This window comes from Phalaenopsis equestris, unplaced genomic scaffold (assembly GCF_001263595.1).
Source record: "Phalaenopsis equestris unplaced genomic scaffold, ASM126359v1 Scaffold000840, whole genome shotgun sequence".
NCBI lineage: Eukaryota > Viridiplantae > Streptophyta > Magnoliopsida > Asparagales > Orchidaceae > Phalaenopsis > Phalaenopsis equestris.
Window position 1 is genome coordinate 3,252,545 of NW_018165280.1, and position 22,067 is coordinate 3,274,611.

General features: G+C 33.8%; 1 protein-coding gene and 1 long non-coding RNA gene across 2 annotated transcripts; one reads left to right on the forward strand and one right to left on the reverse strand.

Annotated features, from left to right (window-relative positions):
- Window positions 1–3,485: 3,485 nt before the first annotated feature.
- LOC110031748 lies at window positions 3,486–8,592 on the reverse strand. Its single transcript, XR_002294768.1, has 3 exons — window positions 8,304–8,592; window positions 4,905–4,971; window positions 3,486–3,617 (listed from the first exon to the last, which is right to left on the reverse strand). It is a non-coding gene; the product is annotated as an uncharacterized LOC110031748 (long non-coding RNA).
- Window positions 8,593–16,741: 8,149 nt separating this feature from the next.
- Window positions 16,742–17,711, forward strand: LOC110031544 (36.4 kDa proline-rich protein-like). The gene has a single exon (XM_020734792.1). The coding sequence runs from the start codon at window positions 16,833–16,835 to the stop codon at window positions 17,505–17,507; it is 675 nt and encodes a 224-aa protein (XP_020590451.1). The 5' UTR covers window positions 16,742–16,832; the 3' UTR covers window positions 17,508–17,711.
- Window positions 17,712–22,067: the final 4,356 nt, after the last annotated feature.

Consider the following 22,067-nt stretch of genomic DNA (forward strand, 5'->3'; position numbering starts at 1 on the left):
AGGAGTGAGGTGGACGTTTTTTTGACGTTGGGATCCACTATGAGAGAGAACGATGGCCGTTGGTGTTTTGGTGCAGGATTGGGCGGGGTGCTCATTCTGCAAATTTTTAACGAAAAATGAGAATTCAACCGTAAAAACCTCAAATTTCCCCGCCCTACTTTGGAGAGGTCTGGGCTAGAAACATAATTTGTGTTTACCAAGGCATTCATTTGCAACATTGTCGTGCGCTTGCAGGGCCCACCTGATGGACGCCGCCCTAATTCGAATTTCGAATTAGCGCGGCGGGAGAATGATTTTTTTCCCGGACGGGACTGCCCCCACATTGTTCGTTAATTTAACAGTCAAGGCGCGCAAAGCGGGAGCAGGGGATTGAAGGGCGTTTGCGTCATTCGCATCTCGAAATATTGGATATGGAAGGAATCTTTGGGGTTCTTTTTGTATGTTTTGGTACAATTTATTTATTTATTTTAAGGATGAGTTCTAAATTTTGAAGCTACTTATAAAATAATTAAGGGACAATTTGGGGCAATTACAGTTTATTAAAAAACAGTTATAATGTTTTTTTATATATATAAAGTCAGATCATAGCTAGAAAATTGTCACTGTAACTAGCCAGGAGTAGTGGGAAACGCAAATTTCAGCTGTAATTTTTAAAAAAAAACTGTCAAAAATCAATTTACTCAAACAGTCAAATTATGATGTGATGTCGTACCGCCATCGCACCGCAATGAAGTAAAAATCTATGTTTTAACTTATTGATAGACCCTCAAGTGCATCACATTTAAATGAGTTTCACAAAATACAACTTAAATTCAACTCACGGTTAATAATTAATCCACAATATTTGTATGAACTTAATCACTATACCATAACTCTATATGGACTAATCTTAAGTTTCTAAAGCCATCTAGATCATCATATTTAAAAGTTTGATGTTCAACATGAATCTTAAAAAGTTACAAGCATTATAATTTTAGTTCCCCGTCACTTTATAAGATTTAGGAAAAATGCTCTCAGTTTAGAAGTATTATGGTGTGACATGGATCTCAACACAAGCATGATTTTCGTCAATTATACGATCAATTGGAATACAAAAATGCCTTGAATCACAAATATGATGAAAAACAATTATTTACAATTAGATTCGTCACACATCAAGCCGACAAACTAACATCTTCATGACTCTTAACTATAATTGGGTAGGTCGGGCTAATTTGTGATTTGACTAATCAAAGCAAACTCATACTAGGTTTGAGCCCAATTTCTATTTAATTATTCGTAGATAGACTCGCCTACTAAATGAGTTGGGCCAGCTAACGGGCTTAATAGAAAATTAATTTTTGAATGGATAAGAGGACATCTCGTAGGAAAATATGTTATACCAATATCTTTAAAATATATTGCATGAAATATTATCTGTTTTACTTGATTTGTGCTTTTTAATTTTTTTCATGCTACGAATATCAATGAATCATGCATGTTCTCAACGCTATTAGAACACCCACAAATAACAACATTAGGGTTTGTTTGGGGCAGTTGTTGATTATTTATAATCTGTTGATAAGCAGATTATTCTTATAATCTGATAATCTGACGATTATTAGAATAAGCTGACTTGTTGTTTTGGACAACTTATTGATCACTGTTGTTGGATAAATGATCATTCTGCCAATGTTTACTTAAGTTGTTTGCAACAGAACTGTATGAGTATAGAATTAGATAAAACAGAACTCACAAATCATTACAGATCAATCCAAAAAGATAATATAAAGTGCTCACACTATTCATTATATGTAGTCCTAGATTTCTTCAATTTACAAACATAAACAACTTTTTTCATTATGTTCAAACATAGGAGGCTGTTCTACAAATGTTAAACTCAAAATTCATTTGAAAGAGCTTAGGAGCAACCCCCTTGTAACTCCCATAAATTTACAATGGTTGGCAACCCCCTTGTAACTCCCATGTACACTATTATGTACGCAGAGATGCGTACCTCTTGACGTACGCAAATTTTTTCCCTCAAACAGACCATAAATCTTATATCATATAGGTTCTTGATTCAAGATTGTCCCTTCACAAGCAAAAACACAAAAACGAATTCTATGGGACTTTCAATTCCCGTTCCAAAAATCTTCCACATTGAAGCTACCATTTAATAGTGGGATCAAGCCACATTTTTTCAATAACAATGCATGTTAATTTGGAAATAAATGAAAATATCATTAAAATGAATTATATATTTATTGGACAGTGTGGTACTGCAAGTTAAAGCAAAAAATACAGAAAAATGATTGGAAAATCATTATTCTGAAAAACACAAGATGTCTGTAAATCCCAATCACGTAGACGAACAAAATCTTACAAACTCTTGGCATGCTTGCCAAATCACTAACAAAAGAAGTGCAATTCACTGGTTGTGAAATTAAGGAGATTCTCGTGATGTTTTTATTTTATTATTATTATTTTTTGTTTAAATCTTGAATTATTTTCTAATTTCACATTAGAATTGCCAAACACTTCCAGGGGAGTAAGGATTCGTCATTTGCAGAATAAGAAGTAGGGATATAATGTTTATTTTCAGGTTGGGTTCGACATAGGCAGGCTGGGTTTGACTATTTCGGGCTTGACTAAGCCAAAGTGGGTTGAAGCCGGGCCGAACCTATCAAATATATTTTTTTTTGACAGTCAAACCAGCACATTCTTATCAGCCTCATTGCGAGCCCGTCGAACCACCTGCCAGTCTAATCGTAACAATATATGCAAGGAAAATATGATTATAGGTCCACACAACTTTCCATTTTGTTGAATACTTTCAAGACTCAGATTGTTGAATACTTTCAGGACTCAGAGCTGCATATTATTCGCAGGTTCATACAACTCGTTAAAAGATTTTGCAATAGATAGAGAGATGAATAAAAGCTTTTTAGGGGAACTTTAGACCTTTTATCTCCCAATGTCAGAGAGAAATGTTGATAGAAAGCAATATCGAGAGAAAGAGTATAGGAAGATCTAGGGAGAGAGAGAGAGAGAGAGGACTCTGTATCAACGCCTAAACCTACAGTAGTACAAATTTCTTATATATTTATATATCTCACACTAAAATTTTTATATTTACATAGATAGCATATATTATTATGTACTTACATTTCTGACACTCAAATTTTTCAAATTTACATACTTGCAAGAATAGCACATATTTACATACATATCACTAATCTTATGTATTTACATATCACTAATCTTATGTCTTATGTATTTACATATCTCACTCCTAAATTTTCATATTTACATACAAAGCCCAATTTTTTTTATGTAAGCATTAAATTAGTGGTTAATTAAGTTTGTTAGCAGCAAGTTCACAATATCTATATATAGAAAAAAATTAAATAAAAATATTATAGAAATATATATATATATATATATAGAGCAAAATCATATCAGAAGTTCAACAGAGAACAACCAAAATAGTCAATTGTGTGCATGGCAACAAAGCCAGTGCTCCAATAAAACAGTCAGGGACATAAAAATATAATTAACATCCAGTTGAAAGCAGCAAATGAGAAATACTTTTAGGACTGAAACATTGTTTACTTGATCTTCTTCTTAGGCCTCAGCTGCAAAGTTAACAAATAAGAAAACATAAAATTGTTAAATAAATAAGAGAAAATTACATACATATACATGTATTGTAACAACATTGATAGCGAAAGTATTTAGGAGACATTTGGTTTCTAGTATTTGAAAATCAAATGTATTTTAAATGTAAAGTATGATCAACCTATTTGAAATACTTTGTGGTGTTTAGGTGAAACAAATAAACCCAAAAGTTCAATTTTGCATTTGATTACCGAAATTCATCTTTTGTTAAAGCATATTATAGCTTAGTGACGTTGGGATTAGCCCTTTGATACGAAGTATTGGGGACTGGATAGAAAAACCTCAGGCATGACAGAGTCAACATGAACAAAGTAAAATCAACCTCTTTGCCGCATGTAGGCAACTTCAACTCCAAGTTCTAAAGAGTTTTGCAATTTTCAGAAAGAAAAATGAGCAATGCTCCAGAAACGTCAGCATCAATAAATAGTTTAATATATGCCATAGTATGTACAATGCCAGATACAGTCTATATAATTAGCGTTTTAAGGCTATTTTACTCAAATTCAATAAAAGAGTATTTACACATTATCAATAATGAATATAATGTGAGTGAAGATTGAAGCCTTCATAAAGAGTAACTTTTAACCAATGAAAAAGATAAAATGAGAAAGGAGATGATGGCAAGGAGAAAAAATGGAAAAGAAAATTTAGAGTAAGCCTAAGAAGGTCATTCCATATCCAGTTTGGTTAAATTTTAAAAATTAGTCGTCTCAAAATCAGCTTCAAAATAATGCCCATTGTTTCATTTAGAAACCTGCTCATTTGCTCAATATCCAAAGCTCTGACTTGGTTGGTATTCTTTCTTTTAAAACTTTCTTTAAAAATTATCTTTTGTGATCCAGCATGTCTTGATTTTGTGTAGATGGTTCATATATATATATATAAAGGCACTTTATATCTCCTTCTAGAGAGAAATTTGTGCCAACAATTGTGTTTTGATGTTTAAAATCTTCAAAAACAGTTATTGAGGGGGAAAAAAACCCCTTACAAACCTGCTAAATATAGTAGATGGCCTTCGGCAAGCTAAAGCGTCGTATTTTTTCACTCTAATATTAAGATTTTGCACTAAAATCATGTACTGTTATTTGTAGGATGATTGTTCCGCCTTATACTTGGTTGTAGGGGTTATTTACAAAGTTACTCAAGCAAGATAAATATTACTCAAGTCATTGCTTCTGCATCATATTATTTGGAGGACAAAACACCAACATTGTTGAAATTGATTTACAAGTTGCAAGGGTTACCTGGTTGCTATGTCCACACTTTTTCTTCTTGCAATTAATAGCTCGTGGATGCAGCCTTGCATAACACCTACAAAAATCAAAATTGATGTTTAAAATATATGCTAATAATTTAAGGGAAAAAAACAACAATAAATTGCATTTCTACCGGCCCACTTAGTGGGATAATAAGTTTTTTTTTTTGGTTGTTGTTGATGTTGTAACAATAAATTGCTTCTTTGATAAAAAAACTTTAAATTATAAAGTAGAACCCAAAAAAATACAAAACCGCGATATCAAATAATAAAATCTACACCAAAAACCATTGACTTATTAAACAAGCACTAGCATTATATAACAATTATCGATAGTAACAAAAAAACCACAATACAAAACACAACACACAATAATACTGTAATATACACTCATTAGCTGTATCAAATTGAATACATTTAATGGGGATTAGGCTATTTCAGGCTTGAGTCGAACCTATCAAATATATATATTTTTTTCATATCAGGCTCATGGCGAGCCCGTCGAACCAGCTGCCCGTTGTGTAGTCTAATCTTAACAATACATGCAAAGAAAATATGATTATAGGTCCACACAACTTTCCATTTTGTTGAATACTTTCAGGACTCAGAGCTGCATATTATTCGCAGGTTCATACAACTCGTTAAAAGATTTTGCAATAGATAGAGAGATGAATAAAAACTTTTTCGGGAAACTTTAGAAAACCTTTTAATTTCCAATGTCAGAGAGAAATGTTGATAGAAAGCAATATCGAGAGAAAGAGTATAGGAAGATCTAGAGAGAGAGAGAGAGTGGACTTTGTATCAATGTCTAAACCTACAGTAGTACAAATTTCTTATATATTTATATATCTCACACTAAAATTTTTATTTTTACATAAATAGCATATATTATTATGTACTTACATATCTGACACTCAAAATTTTCAAATTTACATACTTGCAAGCTTAGCACATATTTACATACATATCACTAATCTTATGTATTTACATATCTCACTCCTAAATTTTCATATTTACATGCAAAGCACAAATTTTTTATGTGCATATCTGACACCTAAATTTTCATGTTTACATATTTACATGCATAGCCCAAATTTACATAACTCAAACCTAAGAAATACATAGCACAAAATACATATGATTAATCAAAACACAAATTTCTTATGTATTTACATATCTTAAACCTAAAGCTTAATCTTTAAGCATATATCAATCTAAACTTATGTAAAACCATGAATCTGTAGACATTGCATATTTAACAAAGGAATAAAATTTTTTTTTTGAGCAAAACCTATATATTTCAGATCTAAAACCTATGCAAGGAAAAAAAAATAAAAACTTATGTGAAACCAAAACGTAAAATTGTGGAAGAAGATTTATAATCTTGGATGAGGTTGGAGGGGTGAATTGGAGCCGAAATCACCAGAAAACTTCTGACGCGACGAAGGAAAGATGTAGGAGAGGAAAGGAGTTGGGTGAAAAAGAAAAATGAAGTGGAGGCTGCGGTTTGCGAGAGCCCCACTTTAGGGCTATTGCATCAAAATTAGCGTTGACTATAGCCGACGCTACAGTGTCGAATAAGCTTCCCGCACTCAACATAATTTGTCTGCATCAATTCTTTTTAGAGCGGGACTGTGGGCGATGCTAAACAGACACAAGTCCGACATTAATTTTGCATCAAAAATTTATCAGACGCCAACTACGACGCTAATCTTCATTTTTCCCGTAGTGGGAAGTCCTCCCTTCTATCCTTTTACTTACCCTTTCATACATAGGGGAGGAGATTCATAAAATAATCAAGGAAGTACATTCTGCACTAAACATCGTCTCTTTTTTATGTTCTAATGAAAAAGTTGTGAAGTGGATATTACACATTGACGGCTAATATTAGATATTGTTGGCAAATGTTGGATATTATCGGAACGATATCTCTATGGTACACGAGTCAAATGATGGAACCCCAAAATTTTGAGAGGCGCCTTTAAATAAGGAATTGACGAATGCTCTTATTTGTCATGTTGGCTTCCTATGATAACAACCCTGGCGCGAGCGGAGCCCAATTTAAGCTTTTCAAAAAAATGAGAGCAATCAGACTGACAGACAAGCTCGGCTAAACCACTTCAGTGGATGGTTCAATTCAGCCACTTCGTCGGGTGGGCTAATTCACTTCAGCACTTCAATAAGTAGGCTCAATTTAATAAAAGAGAATTCCAGCGAAAACTTCCGTGCACCCATATTTGTGTGTACACATTCAAATAAAATTATTTGAATTTTAAACTTAGTTATGTGATCTAATAATTAGATTATTAACCGAGAGAATGAGAGAATATTCATCATATTGTCTTCAAACAATTAAAACAACAAAAGTAGATGACAAAATACAACCCATAAAATATTTTTTTTTTTATTTGAATGCAAACATTTTATTATGGCTTTATGAGTCTTATGACATATTATATTAATTTGGATGATAACCAACATGTGCTTTGATGAATGTGTGGATTAAGTGTTTCGAGTACATTAATTTTATGGATGTGTAAATTCGAAATCAAATTAAGATTTGGGCATAGAAGAACTCGAGATGGATCAAGATACATAGTTTAGAGCTCAATATAGAATACTTATTTAGAAAAAAAAAAAAAAAAACCTTAAAAATATAATAGGAATTTACTTGAATGATTTATTTTTGTTCACATTCAAATATATTCATATAATTATCTTTTTACTATATTATATAAAAAAGATAAACTTAATTTAGATATCAAATTATTTTAAATATTTAATTATAATTTTAAATTTTGATTTTTTTTCTTGAATACTTCTCACACATTATTAAATTCACTAAAGTAATAAAATTAGTATATTAAAACTAGTAAATCTATTTTAATCTAATATCTTGAAAAAAAACTTATGAATTTTCAAATAAATAATTAATATTTTCTTAAACTTAAATTAACATATTTAATAATTACCTTAAAAATAATAAAATTCTTATTTTCATAAATATGTCATTAAAATCAGAGAATATTAAACTTCTATTACCTTTATTGAATTTACAATTTTTGGTCCATATAATTCGATAGGCTACATGATCTATTTTTCATTTGTATTTAATTTATTTAAGTCTTTCAATTTAGTGTATAGTCATATTGTATTTAGATTGGCTTATACTCAACCGTGTAAGAGACGAATCACGTTAGGCTGCATGTAAAATTCATGTACAAATAAATAGATTGCAAGAAATCTATGATGCTTCACCATGATTCCAACATAAAAGTGTAGATCTTGTGGAGAATAAATGTAACTCAAATGGTGGCACACGCAAGCAATCATTATATTCTAAAGATGCCACATTCAGACGAAAAAATATGCGAGCTTTGGAGGTCACTGTAGGCCGACATCCTGCCGTTGCCTTGCGAGCTTGCCGGAAAGTCCTTGTAAAGTCGGAACGGTTGACAGAAGCGAAAGGAGAGCGGTGGACAAGAGACTTGGCAAGGATTGGGTAGTATGTCTGTAAATACCGAAGTATAGGGTGTTAGATACAAAATTTAATAAGAATTTGGTGGTAATGTAAACCCCCCTTCTGCTTCTGCTCAAAACAGTGGATATATGGGATACTAAAATACCATTTTTCACTTCTCCAATGAAGTATGTTCCAAATTTTGTGTTGGATGGCTGCTTTGCTACCTCACATGGTGGGTTCCATTCTCCTGCAGCTTGATCTCTATATGCCCAACTTAAATAATTAATTTCTTGCGTGTTAGAAGCGCTTATGAAAAATTCATGCATTTTTTGCACTATTTTTTGCAATAAAAATCTGTGATTTCAAGACTTTCTGCTGGCAGTTTGTTTTCATTTGCAATTATTGTTTGTCTATATGTTAATGGTAATTTGTTTCCTCATCTACCTCTTATTCCCATGTCCTCGTTTATGCTTTCTATTGTAATTGTTTTACACGTAACTTTTACCTTACAATATTGTATTCTATAAAGATATTATGTAATCTTACTCTTTTTACAACCATTTATATAGCCTAAAGCTGAAACAAATCATTGATTTTCAACCTCATGTTTGTAAGTAATTCATGTGGCTCAAGCCTATGTGAACATCACCTTATATGCCTAATCATCTGCTAAAATCTAATATTTTTTTTCATATTATCTATAATTTATAAGTGTTTTGCTTGTTGCTTCTTGCAGAGGGCATTAAGAAAGCGACAGTTGCTTTGGTTTGAATATATACCATATAATATGGGTCTTTCAATATTGTAAATTAATTACAAAATTTGTCTATTTATTTGGATGAAAATTTGAGGCACTTGAGGTACTTTCCATTACAACATGAAATATTGGTTTTGGGATATTTTCTAATCCTTAAATTAACTTTGGTCTATAGATAAGACACTCTCCCTCCCCTTAGAAATAGTAAATTTTGAGCACCAAAAAAATATACAAAAAAAAAAAAAAAATCTTAAAATATCTTTAATAAAATTCTCAAAATACAATGTCAAAAAGCTGCAACTAAGCCTACATCATGAATTTTCTTTATGCAACAAAAAATTTTGCTTCATAACTTGATAGACAACTTTTTATTTTCCTGCATGCAGGCATAATTGAAGAGTGGTCCTAAGGTTCTTAGATTTTTGTTTATAAGATTTTGTCTGCATTTTCTCTATGAAATCAGAGCTTTAAAATAGTTATTAGCACTAATATGCTGAAAGCAAGCGTTAAGTCCTTGAATCAACTTGTGAGTAAAGCTCCACTCCAGACAAATTCAAATATATTGAAAATGGATTATAAGTTGAATTACAAATATTTCAAAAATATTACTCCGGATTCCATTTTTCTCAAACCAAGCACTAAGTTTCATCCAAACAGACTTTTATTTATGAAATACTCTCAAAATTCATTATTTACACAGTCCAGGTTCCCTTTACAGCCCGATGTCTCCGTTCAGATTCTTATAATTAGATGTACAATTAGATTGATTCATAACCGGATTTCAGGAGAGGTTGGAATGAAAGCAAGTTAGTGTCGGTGCTTGGCAGCACTTTTTTTTTGAAGAGATGACAAAGAGTTAGATAAAAGATGAGTCACAGACATATATTTAATGTAGAAAATTTGTCATAGTGCAGAACTCGAAGGAATGCTGAAATTTCTGTTCATACATTATACAGGATAAGCTAAAACATTAGAACGTGAATAAAAAAAAACTAATGCTGGAGGGGATTTGATTCAGGAACTTCGATTATATTGTATGAAATGATTTTATTTTAACTAATTTCTTTGTTTGAATGATGACTTTTCATCATGGAATGCAAAATCAAAGGCCTGGTCGATGCCCTTGTAACAACCTAATATTTTCTCCAAATCATAAGGGTTAAAACTTATTGATCATGATAAAAAATAATACATCAACAATAGGATGACACAGATCCTGAGAAGATTTAACAATCCAAAAGAGAGGAAGTATAAAAAGGGGGGCTCGACGATAGAATATTAGCAAACCCATTTATACGATCGAACATAGTAGTCCGAACTAAAGTTCAAGGCCAACTGAGCCATGAGAACATCAAAAAGAATGAATGAACGATCCAAATTTAAACCAATTAGACCAAAGCAAGATAGATAAGCATCAAAGCTTATCAATAAAAGAAAGTCGATCGAATGCATCAATCTACTTTCCGGTAGATCCGACATGAGGAAAGAATCATGTTACTCACTATCACCAACCGTCCCACGAACACTCCCTAGGTTCCTCATCATGGACCATGAATCTCAAATACAATAAAGTCTTATATTCACCCCACAGGCTCTCATTGTCGAAGAACAAACTATCTATCGGGTTACGGTGATTCACTCTCTGTACGATAACCTAGTCTAGCCTAGTCAATAGGTGCTCTTCATCTAGGGATCAAGGGTCAACATTCAGATTAAGATCAATTGATCGACTAAGTCTAACTGCCAAATTAGTCCTCTCAGCCGACCGGTGATGACGACTTAGCCTAGTTGATTGGATGGACCTTACAAAACCAAAGCCATACTAGCCCAACCAACCAAGACACAGAGCAATTGAGCATTAAACTCACATATGTAAATACCTAGAATATCATATATAACTCCCATTAAAGCAAAGACATAAATGTAATAGCACTATATTGTAGCATATCTCTTATAAATATGGAGATCATTTTATGAATAAGAGAGATAGACAATGTGTAATATTATTCATTATTGCTCATTCATCTCGCTTCCTCATTTCCTACGCTATATTCCTTGGGTATGGTTTATAGGCAAATCGAGATTCAACATTCTAATAGGTTTGGTGAACTTGGATCATGCTACAAGCAAAAAGAGGACAAACACGTAGAGAATATACCTATAACTGAGAAACTCATAATATGGAGTGCACAAGAGAATTCGTAAACAAGTAGATACATAAGTCGAAGGATTAAATGTTGGATGTTATCTGAGAGGCACTGGCTTGGGGAGGGAGCAATGTCCCCCAGAGAAAGGTCTGACGCCCAACAGTCAAAGAGTACCCTTAGCTTTGGACAAAGGAGGAGACTCCCAAAACTTTGACATTGTTCGGTCAGAATGGATCGACAAGCATTGGTTCAGGAGTACTGAAGCGCTACAATAGCTAAAGAATGCATTATATCCACAAATCTTTAAGGTCCAGCCCTCAAAGAGGTTCAAGATCCTAACATTGGAGTCCTGTAGGGCAAAAATTATCCAATCAACCACATAGCCACATTTGAGTCGAATGTGTGACTATTGAGGATCTGACGCACTTAAGTGTCGCCTTTTATTCACCATTATGAGAGAGTCAACTTTTAGGTGGTTCAACTCATTGTTGTCAGGCATAATCGTATTGTTTGCTGACTTCAAGTGAATGTTCGTGGTGTAGTTTGCTGGAGCTCATAAGCCACAGAAGAATTTGCAGGCTCTCCTTCATATAAAATAAGGGCATAACGAGAGACTTCGCTCATTCATTCCTCACTTTCTGAAGGAGATGTTGGAAGTGTGGAATTTGGAACCCATAGTAGCTCATGTTGCCCTAGCTCAGGAGCTGAAAGAAGGAACTTTCTAGTATGATTTGGGTCTGTAGCGACCGAAGACACTTTGCCGAGTTGTTAGAGAAGGCCAACAATCTTATATTTGCCAAAGCATATACCTTCACCCCTCTTTTCTCTATAGGATAATCTTTCACCCATTGCTCACGGAAGAGGGCTCCCCAAAGTGACAGGCGGAGACTGAGAGATGACTCATGCCCTTCCGTCCATTCACAGTACAAAGACATTTGGTCACCCAAGACCATAGGATGACTGATATAACTTACAACTGAGGAAGTGAGGCTCAATATCTCGACCAACGGTTGGCTTGGTACAACAAGCTCTCTTTTCCCAACCATGAACTGTCAAAAATGATATCGTTGAGAGTCTTGATGGTTGAGATAATAGAGGTCATCGAAAATAAAGAGTACTTTAAGTGAGTACCCCCAATGAAAATTGGAGCTTACCTTCAAGACCTTAAGAAATACTATGTCTATTACCAAGACCTTGATTATGACAGAGAGGAATGCTGGCAAAGCCAAAGCCATGCGAGGAGATGATCAAAATTGAAAAACGAAAGGAGTTTATAGCTCTAGGAGCAATGACCTAAAGACAAGGAAAAGCTCGGGTAGAGAAAATTTTTGACAAGCCAATATGAGCCCACACCATTCATATTATTGACATAGCTCCGGTTATCTTTGGAGAAGGAGTCTCGTCCTATCGAGCCAGTTTAAAGAGTCTTTAGTTAGGAGAAATATGTTTAGCCACCATCGCTCTTCGCCGCAGCTCACATTTCCCATCGCCTTCAGTGACAAGGACCTGCCCCCGAAAGGGAACCCTTACAGTGACGTCATTGTCATTACGTCATTGATCAACAACTACCAGATTTATAGCAATCTCATCGACATTGGTGACTCCACAACCATTATGTTCAAAGCGATGCTCGAAAACATGAGTCTTGGAAATGATCAGTTGACTACAACAATTGTCCCACTCTACAACTTTTCTGGCGAGATGAGGGAATCATTGGGGACCATCACCTCGCTAGTTACCTGAGGAAAAATGATAAACAATTTATTAACATGGAGGGCTTCTTAGTGATTGACTTGCCTTCAACTTATAACACCATCTTCAACCACCCCATGCTCAATTCTTTCAAAGTTGTTAACTTGATTTATCATGTTCCAGTGAAATTTTCGAGTGATGGAGAAGTGATCACCATCTGAGGCAACTCAAAGCAACCCCGCATCTACTATCTTTGAGTGGTCGTAAGCATTGATCAACAAACACTTCAGCTCAAACTTCTACTTAAGGGTGGTTTTGAGACCATTAAGACCACAAATCAAATTCTGGCGACTGAAGGCAAGCCTAGTAACATTTTTCTAATAATAAAAGCTTTTGATGCAGGGTCAAAAGATACGCTAATCAGAACCCTCCGAGACCACCTAGATGTTTTTGCCTGATCTGCAATCGAGATGTCAGAGGTTTTAATTGACATCGTTCACCATCGCTTGAACGTTAATCTAGTGACTTGACCAATAAAGCAGAAGACAAGGTCCTCAGTGTCACCCTAGCTTTACCAATTCGAGAAGAAGTTCAGAAGCTGCTGCATCAAAAGATGAAAAGTTCCTCCCAATACTGGATCAAAGTCCTTCTTGCACTGATGAATTGATACCTTAACAATATTCTCTCAAAAACCTCACCAAACACTGAAGAAAATGTGATAATCCTACAAACCCTGAGTCTCACTAGAATTTCTTGGCCTTCCTCCACACTTCCTTTGTTTCCCAGATGTTCTTACTGCACTCCGGTGCTTCCCTTCCGATTCTCCTTTCTCCTCCTTGCATAATCCTCTGCCGAACTACTAAAATCCACCAAATAACTCCCAAAGTCGCGGTTCAAAAACTGCAGAAAACTGATGCGCCTTGGTGCTTAGAACTTGGAGCCTAAGTGCCGCCTTCTCGAGTGGATGCACAAAGTTCTGGCGCCCAGAAGCTGGCGCCATGGCACTTGAATGGAGCGCCTTGGCGCCCATAATTTGGTGCCTAGTCTCCAGTTATGTGAAATGCAAGTTTTGCTACATTTAGCTCATTTTTTGCTCCTTTTCAATCTTGCTTCGCTCCAAATGTTCTACATGTTATACCTGCACGAAAAATATAAAAATACATTCTTTAAAGTACAATTTCATCTAAAAACATTTGTAAAAGACGAGGGAAATAAAACATGCTTTAGGACATTTCATCAACAACGATGTATTGAAGATCCAACACTAACATCTGGTGACAATTGTTTACGACTATTATTCAAAATACGATGGTTTTCTCAAGACTATTGAATTTTTTGTACATTGTATATTGACAAACATTGTATTTGTTGTGAAGTTGTAGCCCTGCTCTCCCAGTTATTGGAAAAAATGTGTATTTTATAAAATTATATACTTATAGTGAAATATTTAGACTAACCTACACTCTGTAATTTTTTCCCTTTCTAGGGTTTTTCCACATAAAAATATTTGGTGTCTCCTCTCGCTACCTTCAAATAATCTGTGTGCTGGATCATCGTGCAAGACTAAGACGTTAAATTATTACTCTGACGCCAGCAAATAACAAATCTAACGAGTAATTTTTATAGGTTTATGAAATAGGAATTTCAAAAATCTTTTTGGTTCGCTGCACTTACAAAAAATAACCTTACTTTCCTAAATTTTGGGTTATGCTTTGAAGTAGAATGATAATATTATTCAAAACTCGATGCTTGCATAAAATTTGATTAGAGCAAAATTGCATTAAATAAATTACATAAAAAATTCGTTCATTTACATTCAGACCACTCAATTCCTGTTTAGTTACGTATATAACACCTAAACTTCTATTTTTACATTCATGCCACCGTATGTATGCATGAAAGGTTGTATTTTACTTTTTTAATAGTTAAAATAATGGTATTTTTGATGTGCTGCAAGAATATTTAAGTGTTATAATTGTAAAAAAGCAAAGTTTACATGTTCATTTTCACTTAACGGTATTGCACAATTTTTTTTTTTCTTTCATAAATCTAATACAACAACAACAACAAAGCCTTAATCCCACTACGTGAGTGTCGGCTACATGAATCTTTTTTCTCCATTGCGTCCTATTTAGTGTCATATTTTCATTTAGTTCTAATAAACTAAGATCATTTTTTATACAATAAGCCCAAGTTTTCTTAGATCTATCTCTGTCTTTCTTAACAAAAGTCGAATCTAAAACATATACTCTCCTAATTGGATCCTCAAATGATCAACGTTTAATGTGACCAAACCATCTAAGACAACTTTCTCTAATTTTGTTCGTCACAAGAGCTACACCAACCCTATCACGAATATATTCATTTCGCATTTTGTCTCTTAAGTTAAAATCTAATGTAGGTTAAAATTCTATTTATACATTCTTTCATAAATCTAATGAAAGTTAAAATTCTATTAATACATTCTCGTGCTTCTTATTCTATTTACTTAGCAAATTTTGTGCAATAATAAAGTTTTTTCAGTTCCATATTTAGCAATCCAACCCTGACGATAATGAGAGGGAATCAAATTTTTTCTATATTGATAGAAAATTTGGTTGAAATTTGAATGAAATTTCCGACAAACTCATACAAGTACTGACGTCATAAAAATCCTTAACAAAAATCAAGAGCACATAATACATTTTTTTAAGAGTAACAAATAAATTATCAAACATTTGATTAAAAATATATAACAATGTAATTTTATCTTATAATAAAATTGTTCTGAGATATAACAGTTGTTGTGGTATATATGAATAAAAGAAAATAGGAAAACGATCAACGAAAAGAAAAATAGAACGAGAAAATTTACATCAGAAAACAGTAACACAACAGAACACACATATTTATGTGGTTTGACAAATTGTCTACGTCCACGGAGTTGCATAGGATTTTACTAATATTAGGAATTTACAACAGTCGATCGTCTCGACTTACAAGAGGAATCTCTTACTTCGTTGCTCTCTATTCTTCTATCTTTGTTCTTCTCTCTCTACACCGAAATACATCGAAGAAGATAAACTTACAAGATAAATAAATTTAATTTCTCTTCTGCCATAAGCCGCCAAGAAGAAATTAAGGGAGAACAATCTTCTTCTTTATTCTGCTGCAAGAAACTACTGTTTGCACTTCTCTTCTCTATCCCGAGGAAGCCTAAAGAGCTCTTCCTCTATCCCGAGGAAGCCCGAAAAGGAACTCAAAAGTGGCTATGCTTAATCTGAAGGAGAATCGTCTCTTCTTCCTTTCTTTCGAACCGCACGCACGGCTACCGAACAAATGGTGCGGACGTTCCTTTTATCGCAACTGAGAAAGACGGATGGAGGGAACAGTTGAGCGGGAGCGGGAAGCGGAAGTTGCGACGTCGATCGGGGAGGCGAGAGCGGGAAACCAGAATCGAGGTCCAGCGATAACAAAAATTATGTAGTAAAAAATTTTTTTTTGTAATAATAATACAAGTAAATTATAGTTTTAACCAGATGTTATTCTAATGTGACATGTTCTAACTATCTAATGGTTCCAAAATCACTTTCTTGGCCAGCAAAAAGAAACCCAAAACCAATAATGAAAAAAATCATAGAGCCATCACAGCCACAAGTACTCTCCATGCATGTCTTGCAAAGCGCCAAGCGGCAAACCTGGCAAGAGCTGCATCTTCACGTGCTTTGTCTTCCCACAATTCCCCTACTTAGATTCCACTCATCTTTCTCTCCTATAAGAGAAATCCTATGTTTTCACTCTCTGCAACAGCTACATCAGTGAGTTTTAGATGAAGAGATAAGCTAGCTAGCTAGATAATAGTAATTAGCAGAAGGCGCCATGGATTCCTCCTCCAATGTCTCAGTTCTTCTCCTCATTCTTATCCTCTCCTTCTCTTCCTCTTTCCAGGTTGCCTTTGGTTGTGGTGAGTGCCCGACGCCCACAACCCCCAAGCCAGCTCCCAAGGAAGGGCCGATCACCCTCCCTCCCATCATCGGAAATCCGCCTGTAACATTACCTCCTATCATTGGAAAACCGCCTGTAACATTACCTCCTATCACTGGAAAACCACCCATCACTCTTCCTCCCGTCATCGGAAAACCGCCTGTAACATTACCTCCTATCATCGTTAAACCACCCGTCACCCTCCCCCCTATTAACGTTAAACCACCAGTTACCCTCCCCCCTGTCATCGCTAACCCTCCGATAACCAAACCTCCGGCGACTGGCACGTCGGGCTGCTCTCCACCACCAGCTGCCAAAAAAACCTGCCCTCTAGACATCTTAAAGTTCGGAGCTTGTCTGGATCTCCTTGGCAATGTGATTCAGATCGGAGATCCGACTGTTAGCGAGTGCTGCCCGCTCATCAAAGGCCTCACAGGGATTGAAGCGGCCGCTTGCCTTTGCACCACCATCAAGCTCAAACTTCTTAATATCTACGTGTTATATCCCATTGCCGTTGATCTACTGATAAGTTGTGGCAAGACGCCGCCTCCTGGCTACACTTGCTATTGATCGAGTCCAAAAGATGGACCATTTGTATCCTATTTTGTAGTAAATTTGTTGGTTTTAAACTATTCCTCCAAGTGATGTAATATTAGTTAGGTGTTCTGATTGTGCTATGTTGTTGCATTTCTGCGTTTGATTAATGTCAGTCATGTAAGGTTCATAAACTTGTCTTATTTGGTAATTAAAGAGCAGCAATTGTTGTTCATATAAGATGATTTGGTTTTGCTGATAAGGCACAGTGAAGGGGGCGGCAGTCGGAAGATACTTGTTTTGGTAATTACTTTGGCTAAAATGTAATATGAATAAGAATTATTTTCCAGAAGAAATATTCATTGTTTCATGAAATGGTTTATTTAAGCATATAATTCCATTTGTATGGATTTATATTGTTATCAAGTTTATTTATGCTTCCACATGTTCTAATATAATGTGGGAAAAATACTTGCGTTAGTGATTAAGTTTTGTGCGAGAAATAATGGAAAAAAATCAATTTTATTTCATGTAATGTTGTATTTAAACATATCCTTAAATGTTAAAAAAAATTAATTTTTCAAATCGATGTCTTTATATGATCTAAACTATGTCGAAAAAACGTGTTAGTAATTAGATTGTGTGCGAGAAAATAATGGTTATTGTAGAATTTTTATTTTTATATTAGATTTGATGTTTTCGAAAGACTATTGTGATTGTTACACATAATGGTTTGGAAACGTCTTGAGTAGCAGACCAACAAAAATTAAGGCTGCCAATACTATGTATGTACCCAATTTTTTGTACAGCTCTATACCTAATGTATGGATCTTTTTGTAAGTTTAGAGTTATAATATTATATTTTTCCTATGTGGAAATTTTGATGGCACATTCTTGGCTCAATGGATATTCCATATCGAAGTGCATAGCTTCCGTCCTGCTGTGCAACACATTAGTTGAAAATAAAGCAAAGAGTCCTAAAGGGTCGTGTTTAAGTGCTCATCTGGCTTGAAAAATAAAATTGGTGTCACGATTGTTTCATTTATAATTTATTAGATATGCAATAAAAAGTTCTTTGAAAATAATCAAAGCAAGTGATTTATAGAGAAAAAATTTCCCCCTAAAAATAATGTTTTTGACAAATTTTAATGTTATCATGAAAAATTAGTTTTTTTGCTGATTACAGACAAATTTTTTAAGTGTTGGCTGTGTCAATCAACTTTATGACTGAATCTCAATCAATGTAACTCCCTTTCAATCATTTGGATCAATTACAAATGTCATATATAAATGTAGTAACTCTATTATGGTCTTAATTGATTTTTTGGCTTTGCAACAAGCAAAGACATCTCAACTACTACTGCCTTCTTTTCCTTCTTCTTCCATCATTTTTTTGCCAAAATTATCACTCGAAGGTTACCAATACCATGAATCTCGCCCTTCCCTAAAACTAGAAAATAGAACTTGGAGAAGATGGAAAAAGAACGAGAAGAGTATGCTCTACAACAATTTTGAATTATTCCTAGACTTATAAATAGGATTTTAGAGTATGGAAAAGTGTGATGACTCATTTGTTTTGCCTCATTAGATCATCAATCAAGATTTTAATTGAAATTTATCTATGTAAGTTTGTCAATACTAGTTGGTAGAATTCGAAACATGAACTACTATGGGCTATCAAAAACTTACCCAAGTCATTCTTATACTAAAAAACACTTGTGTTTCACCTCTTTAACAAGTCAAGTATGGGAATTCTTACTATATTGCATGAGAGTTGTCACTGACCCTCCTTTTTTTTAAATTTATGTCAGTTTGATCAAGAAGAAAAAACTCACATGATTAACTATCTTTCATCCTTTCTACCAATACCATTTATCTATGCCAAATTCGATCAACACCTTGAATTGAACACTAAGATTTTTTATCTTTTTTCTTATGCATTCATAACCATTACTTTCTAGTCCAACAACTCAACACGTGTCATGTGCCCACAACAACCATCAAACAATAAACACGTATAAAGAGTATCCCCCACTATATTATAATATCTCTATATCACATCTGCAATCCACTCTCAAAAAATCCATTAACTGTCAATCATCTAGTCATTTGATGTTCACCATTTAACACTTGTTCACCTTTAAGTTTGTTGGATGAACCACATCCTTTAGTGCCATTAGATCAATTAGCATGAGATTTACCCTTTGCTTTTGGCATTAACACCATCTCAAACTAGGATTCTAGCTAAAAATATCTTCCCTTGAGCATTTTAAGAAACATATATTATAATTTTAGGTAGATTTTTGTAGAGATTATTTTTTATTTTATGTTAGGAGATGTCTGGAAATGTATTCAGAGTGATTGTAGACTTTTTATAATTTTGAGATCATATGATTAATGGGCCCAATAATTACAAGACAAAGACCTTAATTATATTTATTTTTTGTCGGTTTTTTCTTCTTCTTTTCTACAACTTAAAGAGAGGTTATGTTTGGATTTATGAAGATATGAGTACTATTTGGAAAACTTATGATGTTAGGTTTAACATTTGAAGGTTTGCATATTATTTATGTGGATATATATTTTTAAGTATGGAAAGTAAAGCACATTTAATTAATTGAGTTTTAAAAATTTGTCTTGGACTAAAAATTTAATGAATAACAAAATGAAGAGTGTGACAAATCAAAGGGTTGCTCCAAATAAGCTCAATCTTAAACTAATGAGGATAAATACAAAAAGAAATGATACAAAAAAATGATAAGCATTAAATCTAACACCGAAGAGGAAAGACCAAGCTTCTGTTAAGAAGAATGATAATACTTTTCTTAAAAAGATGAAAGTTGACGAAGAAGAGGATGATAAAGACCACCCACGAAAGCTTACTTTATCTTTAAACTATCTTCTGTAAAGCTTAAGCGTTATTGATCTTATTTAATACTTTTTGGATTATGAAAGACTACATATAAAACCTTTAAAGAACTATAAGAAATTGGTAATGCATGTTAAGTACTTATAATACTTTGATGTCATACATTTATGCATAAAAATGTGTATTTCATTTTTAAAAAGATAACAATATTTTTTTTATATGACGTAAAAGATTTGTGTGGTATGTACTTAAATATGAATGTTTAATTGTTAGGAGTGTAAAAAACATCAGAATTGTGTGGTATGCATGTAAATGTTTTTCCATACAGAGTACGTACATAACTCTACGTGCGGACTCCAGTAATATGTCGCCATGTGTTATATATCGGGCCCATCTAAAAAAATTAAATTAGAACCGCGAATGTTATTTGGGAGAGTTATTGGGGGATTATTGAGGGGTTATTGAGGGCATTAACTCCAATAAAGCCGCAATAATCTTTGAACAATCCTTCAATAACTTTTGTGGTTCCACTCCAATAACCCTTTAATAACCTCCGCGGTTTCATTTCAATAACCCCTGCATTAACCCCTCCAATAACCTCTGTGGTTTCAGGTCAATTATCCTACAATAACTTCCACATGATGACATATTACAGGAAATCCACTTCATAAGGAAAATTTTCCCACAAGATAGAGTTTGAACATAGATCGAGCTTTTCCCACTTGGCTGGTTAATTTATTAATATAAACACCCAAAAACATTACTTATACTCTAATAAAATTATAAAGTATACAAATTCTTTTTAAAGTATGTCATGTTTAGCGATTTAGGTAAATAAAAATTTGTTTTTGATTAAATAGTTAGATATTTTTAAACATAACACTTTTTTTTTTTAATTTATAAATCTGACCTTTGTTCTTTGTTTTTTGTTTTTTTTTTTGCTTTACTAAGAACATGCATAGTTGTATGTTTCATGATTGAAATTTCAACAAATTTGGGGTTTATTGTGAATTTTGATATTTGGGTAGAATGTGAAAGTAGGTGAATGTTATTTCTATAAATATTCAAAGTTTAAATATAGTGTATAAAATTACCTCATAATTATGAAATTTAACTTCGTTTTGTACACTTGTTGAAGCTCGTAAAATGGCTTCATTTTATTTTCGAAACATTTATTTGATAGGTTTGGAGATTTTGGCACTGTAGAAAATTATTTTGACAGTGTCCTCGTGCAAAATTTTCTGGAGTGGTCCATGGAAGCTTTTGGACTGCAACTTTATTTTGTCTAAGAAGCTAGGGCCTAGTGTAGAAATAATAAAACAAAAACTTAGAAGCAAATTAATATTCAAATGTCATGAAAAAATTTTGTTATTTGACATGAATACATTTTTCCATGCAAATTAATGATTATTCAGAGCTCCGATTTAAAATGCTTATATTTAAATAGACTGTCTCGATGAGTCGAACCCAATGATGTCAAAGTTGACTTAATCCAAGTTCGATCAATCTCAGATTAAGTCATTGAACCATATTTGGAGGCTTTAGATAGTTAATTAGAGGGTCAAATGAACTCTAAATTTGACATATAATAATCAAGTCTAGCATCACAATGAAAGGAATCCAACGAGTCAAAAATCACTCAATTTTGAGATTATTAAGGTTGGGGGATACCGAAAGTCAGGGGAGATTGGGACTCCAAACCACCAGGACTTTGTCCTAGTGTTCAC

Coding starts and splice junctions, on each gene's coding strand:
- LOC110031544 (XM_020734792.1), top strand. CDS start 16,833: ATGGATTCCTCCTCCAATGTCTCAGTTCTTCTCCTCATTCTTATCCTC.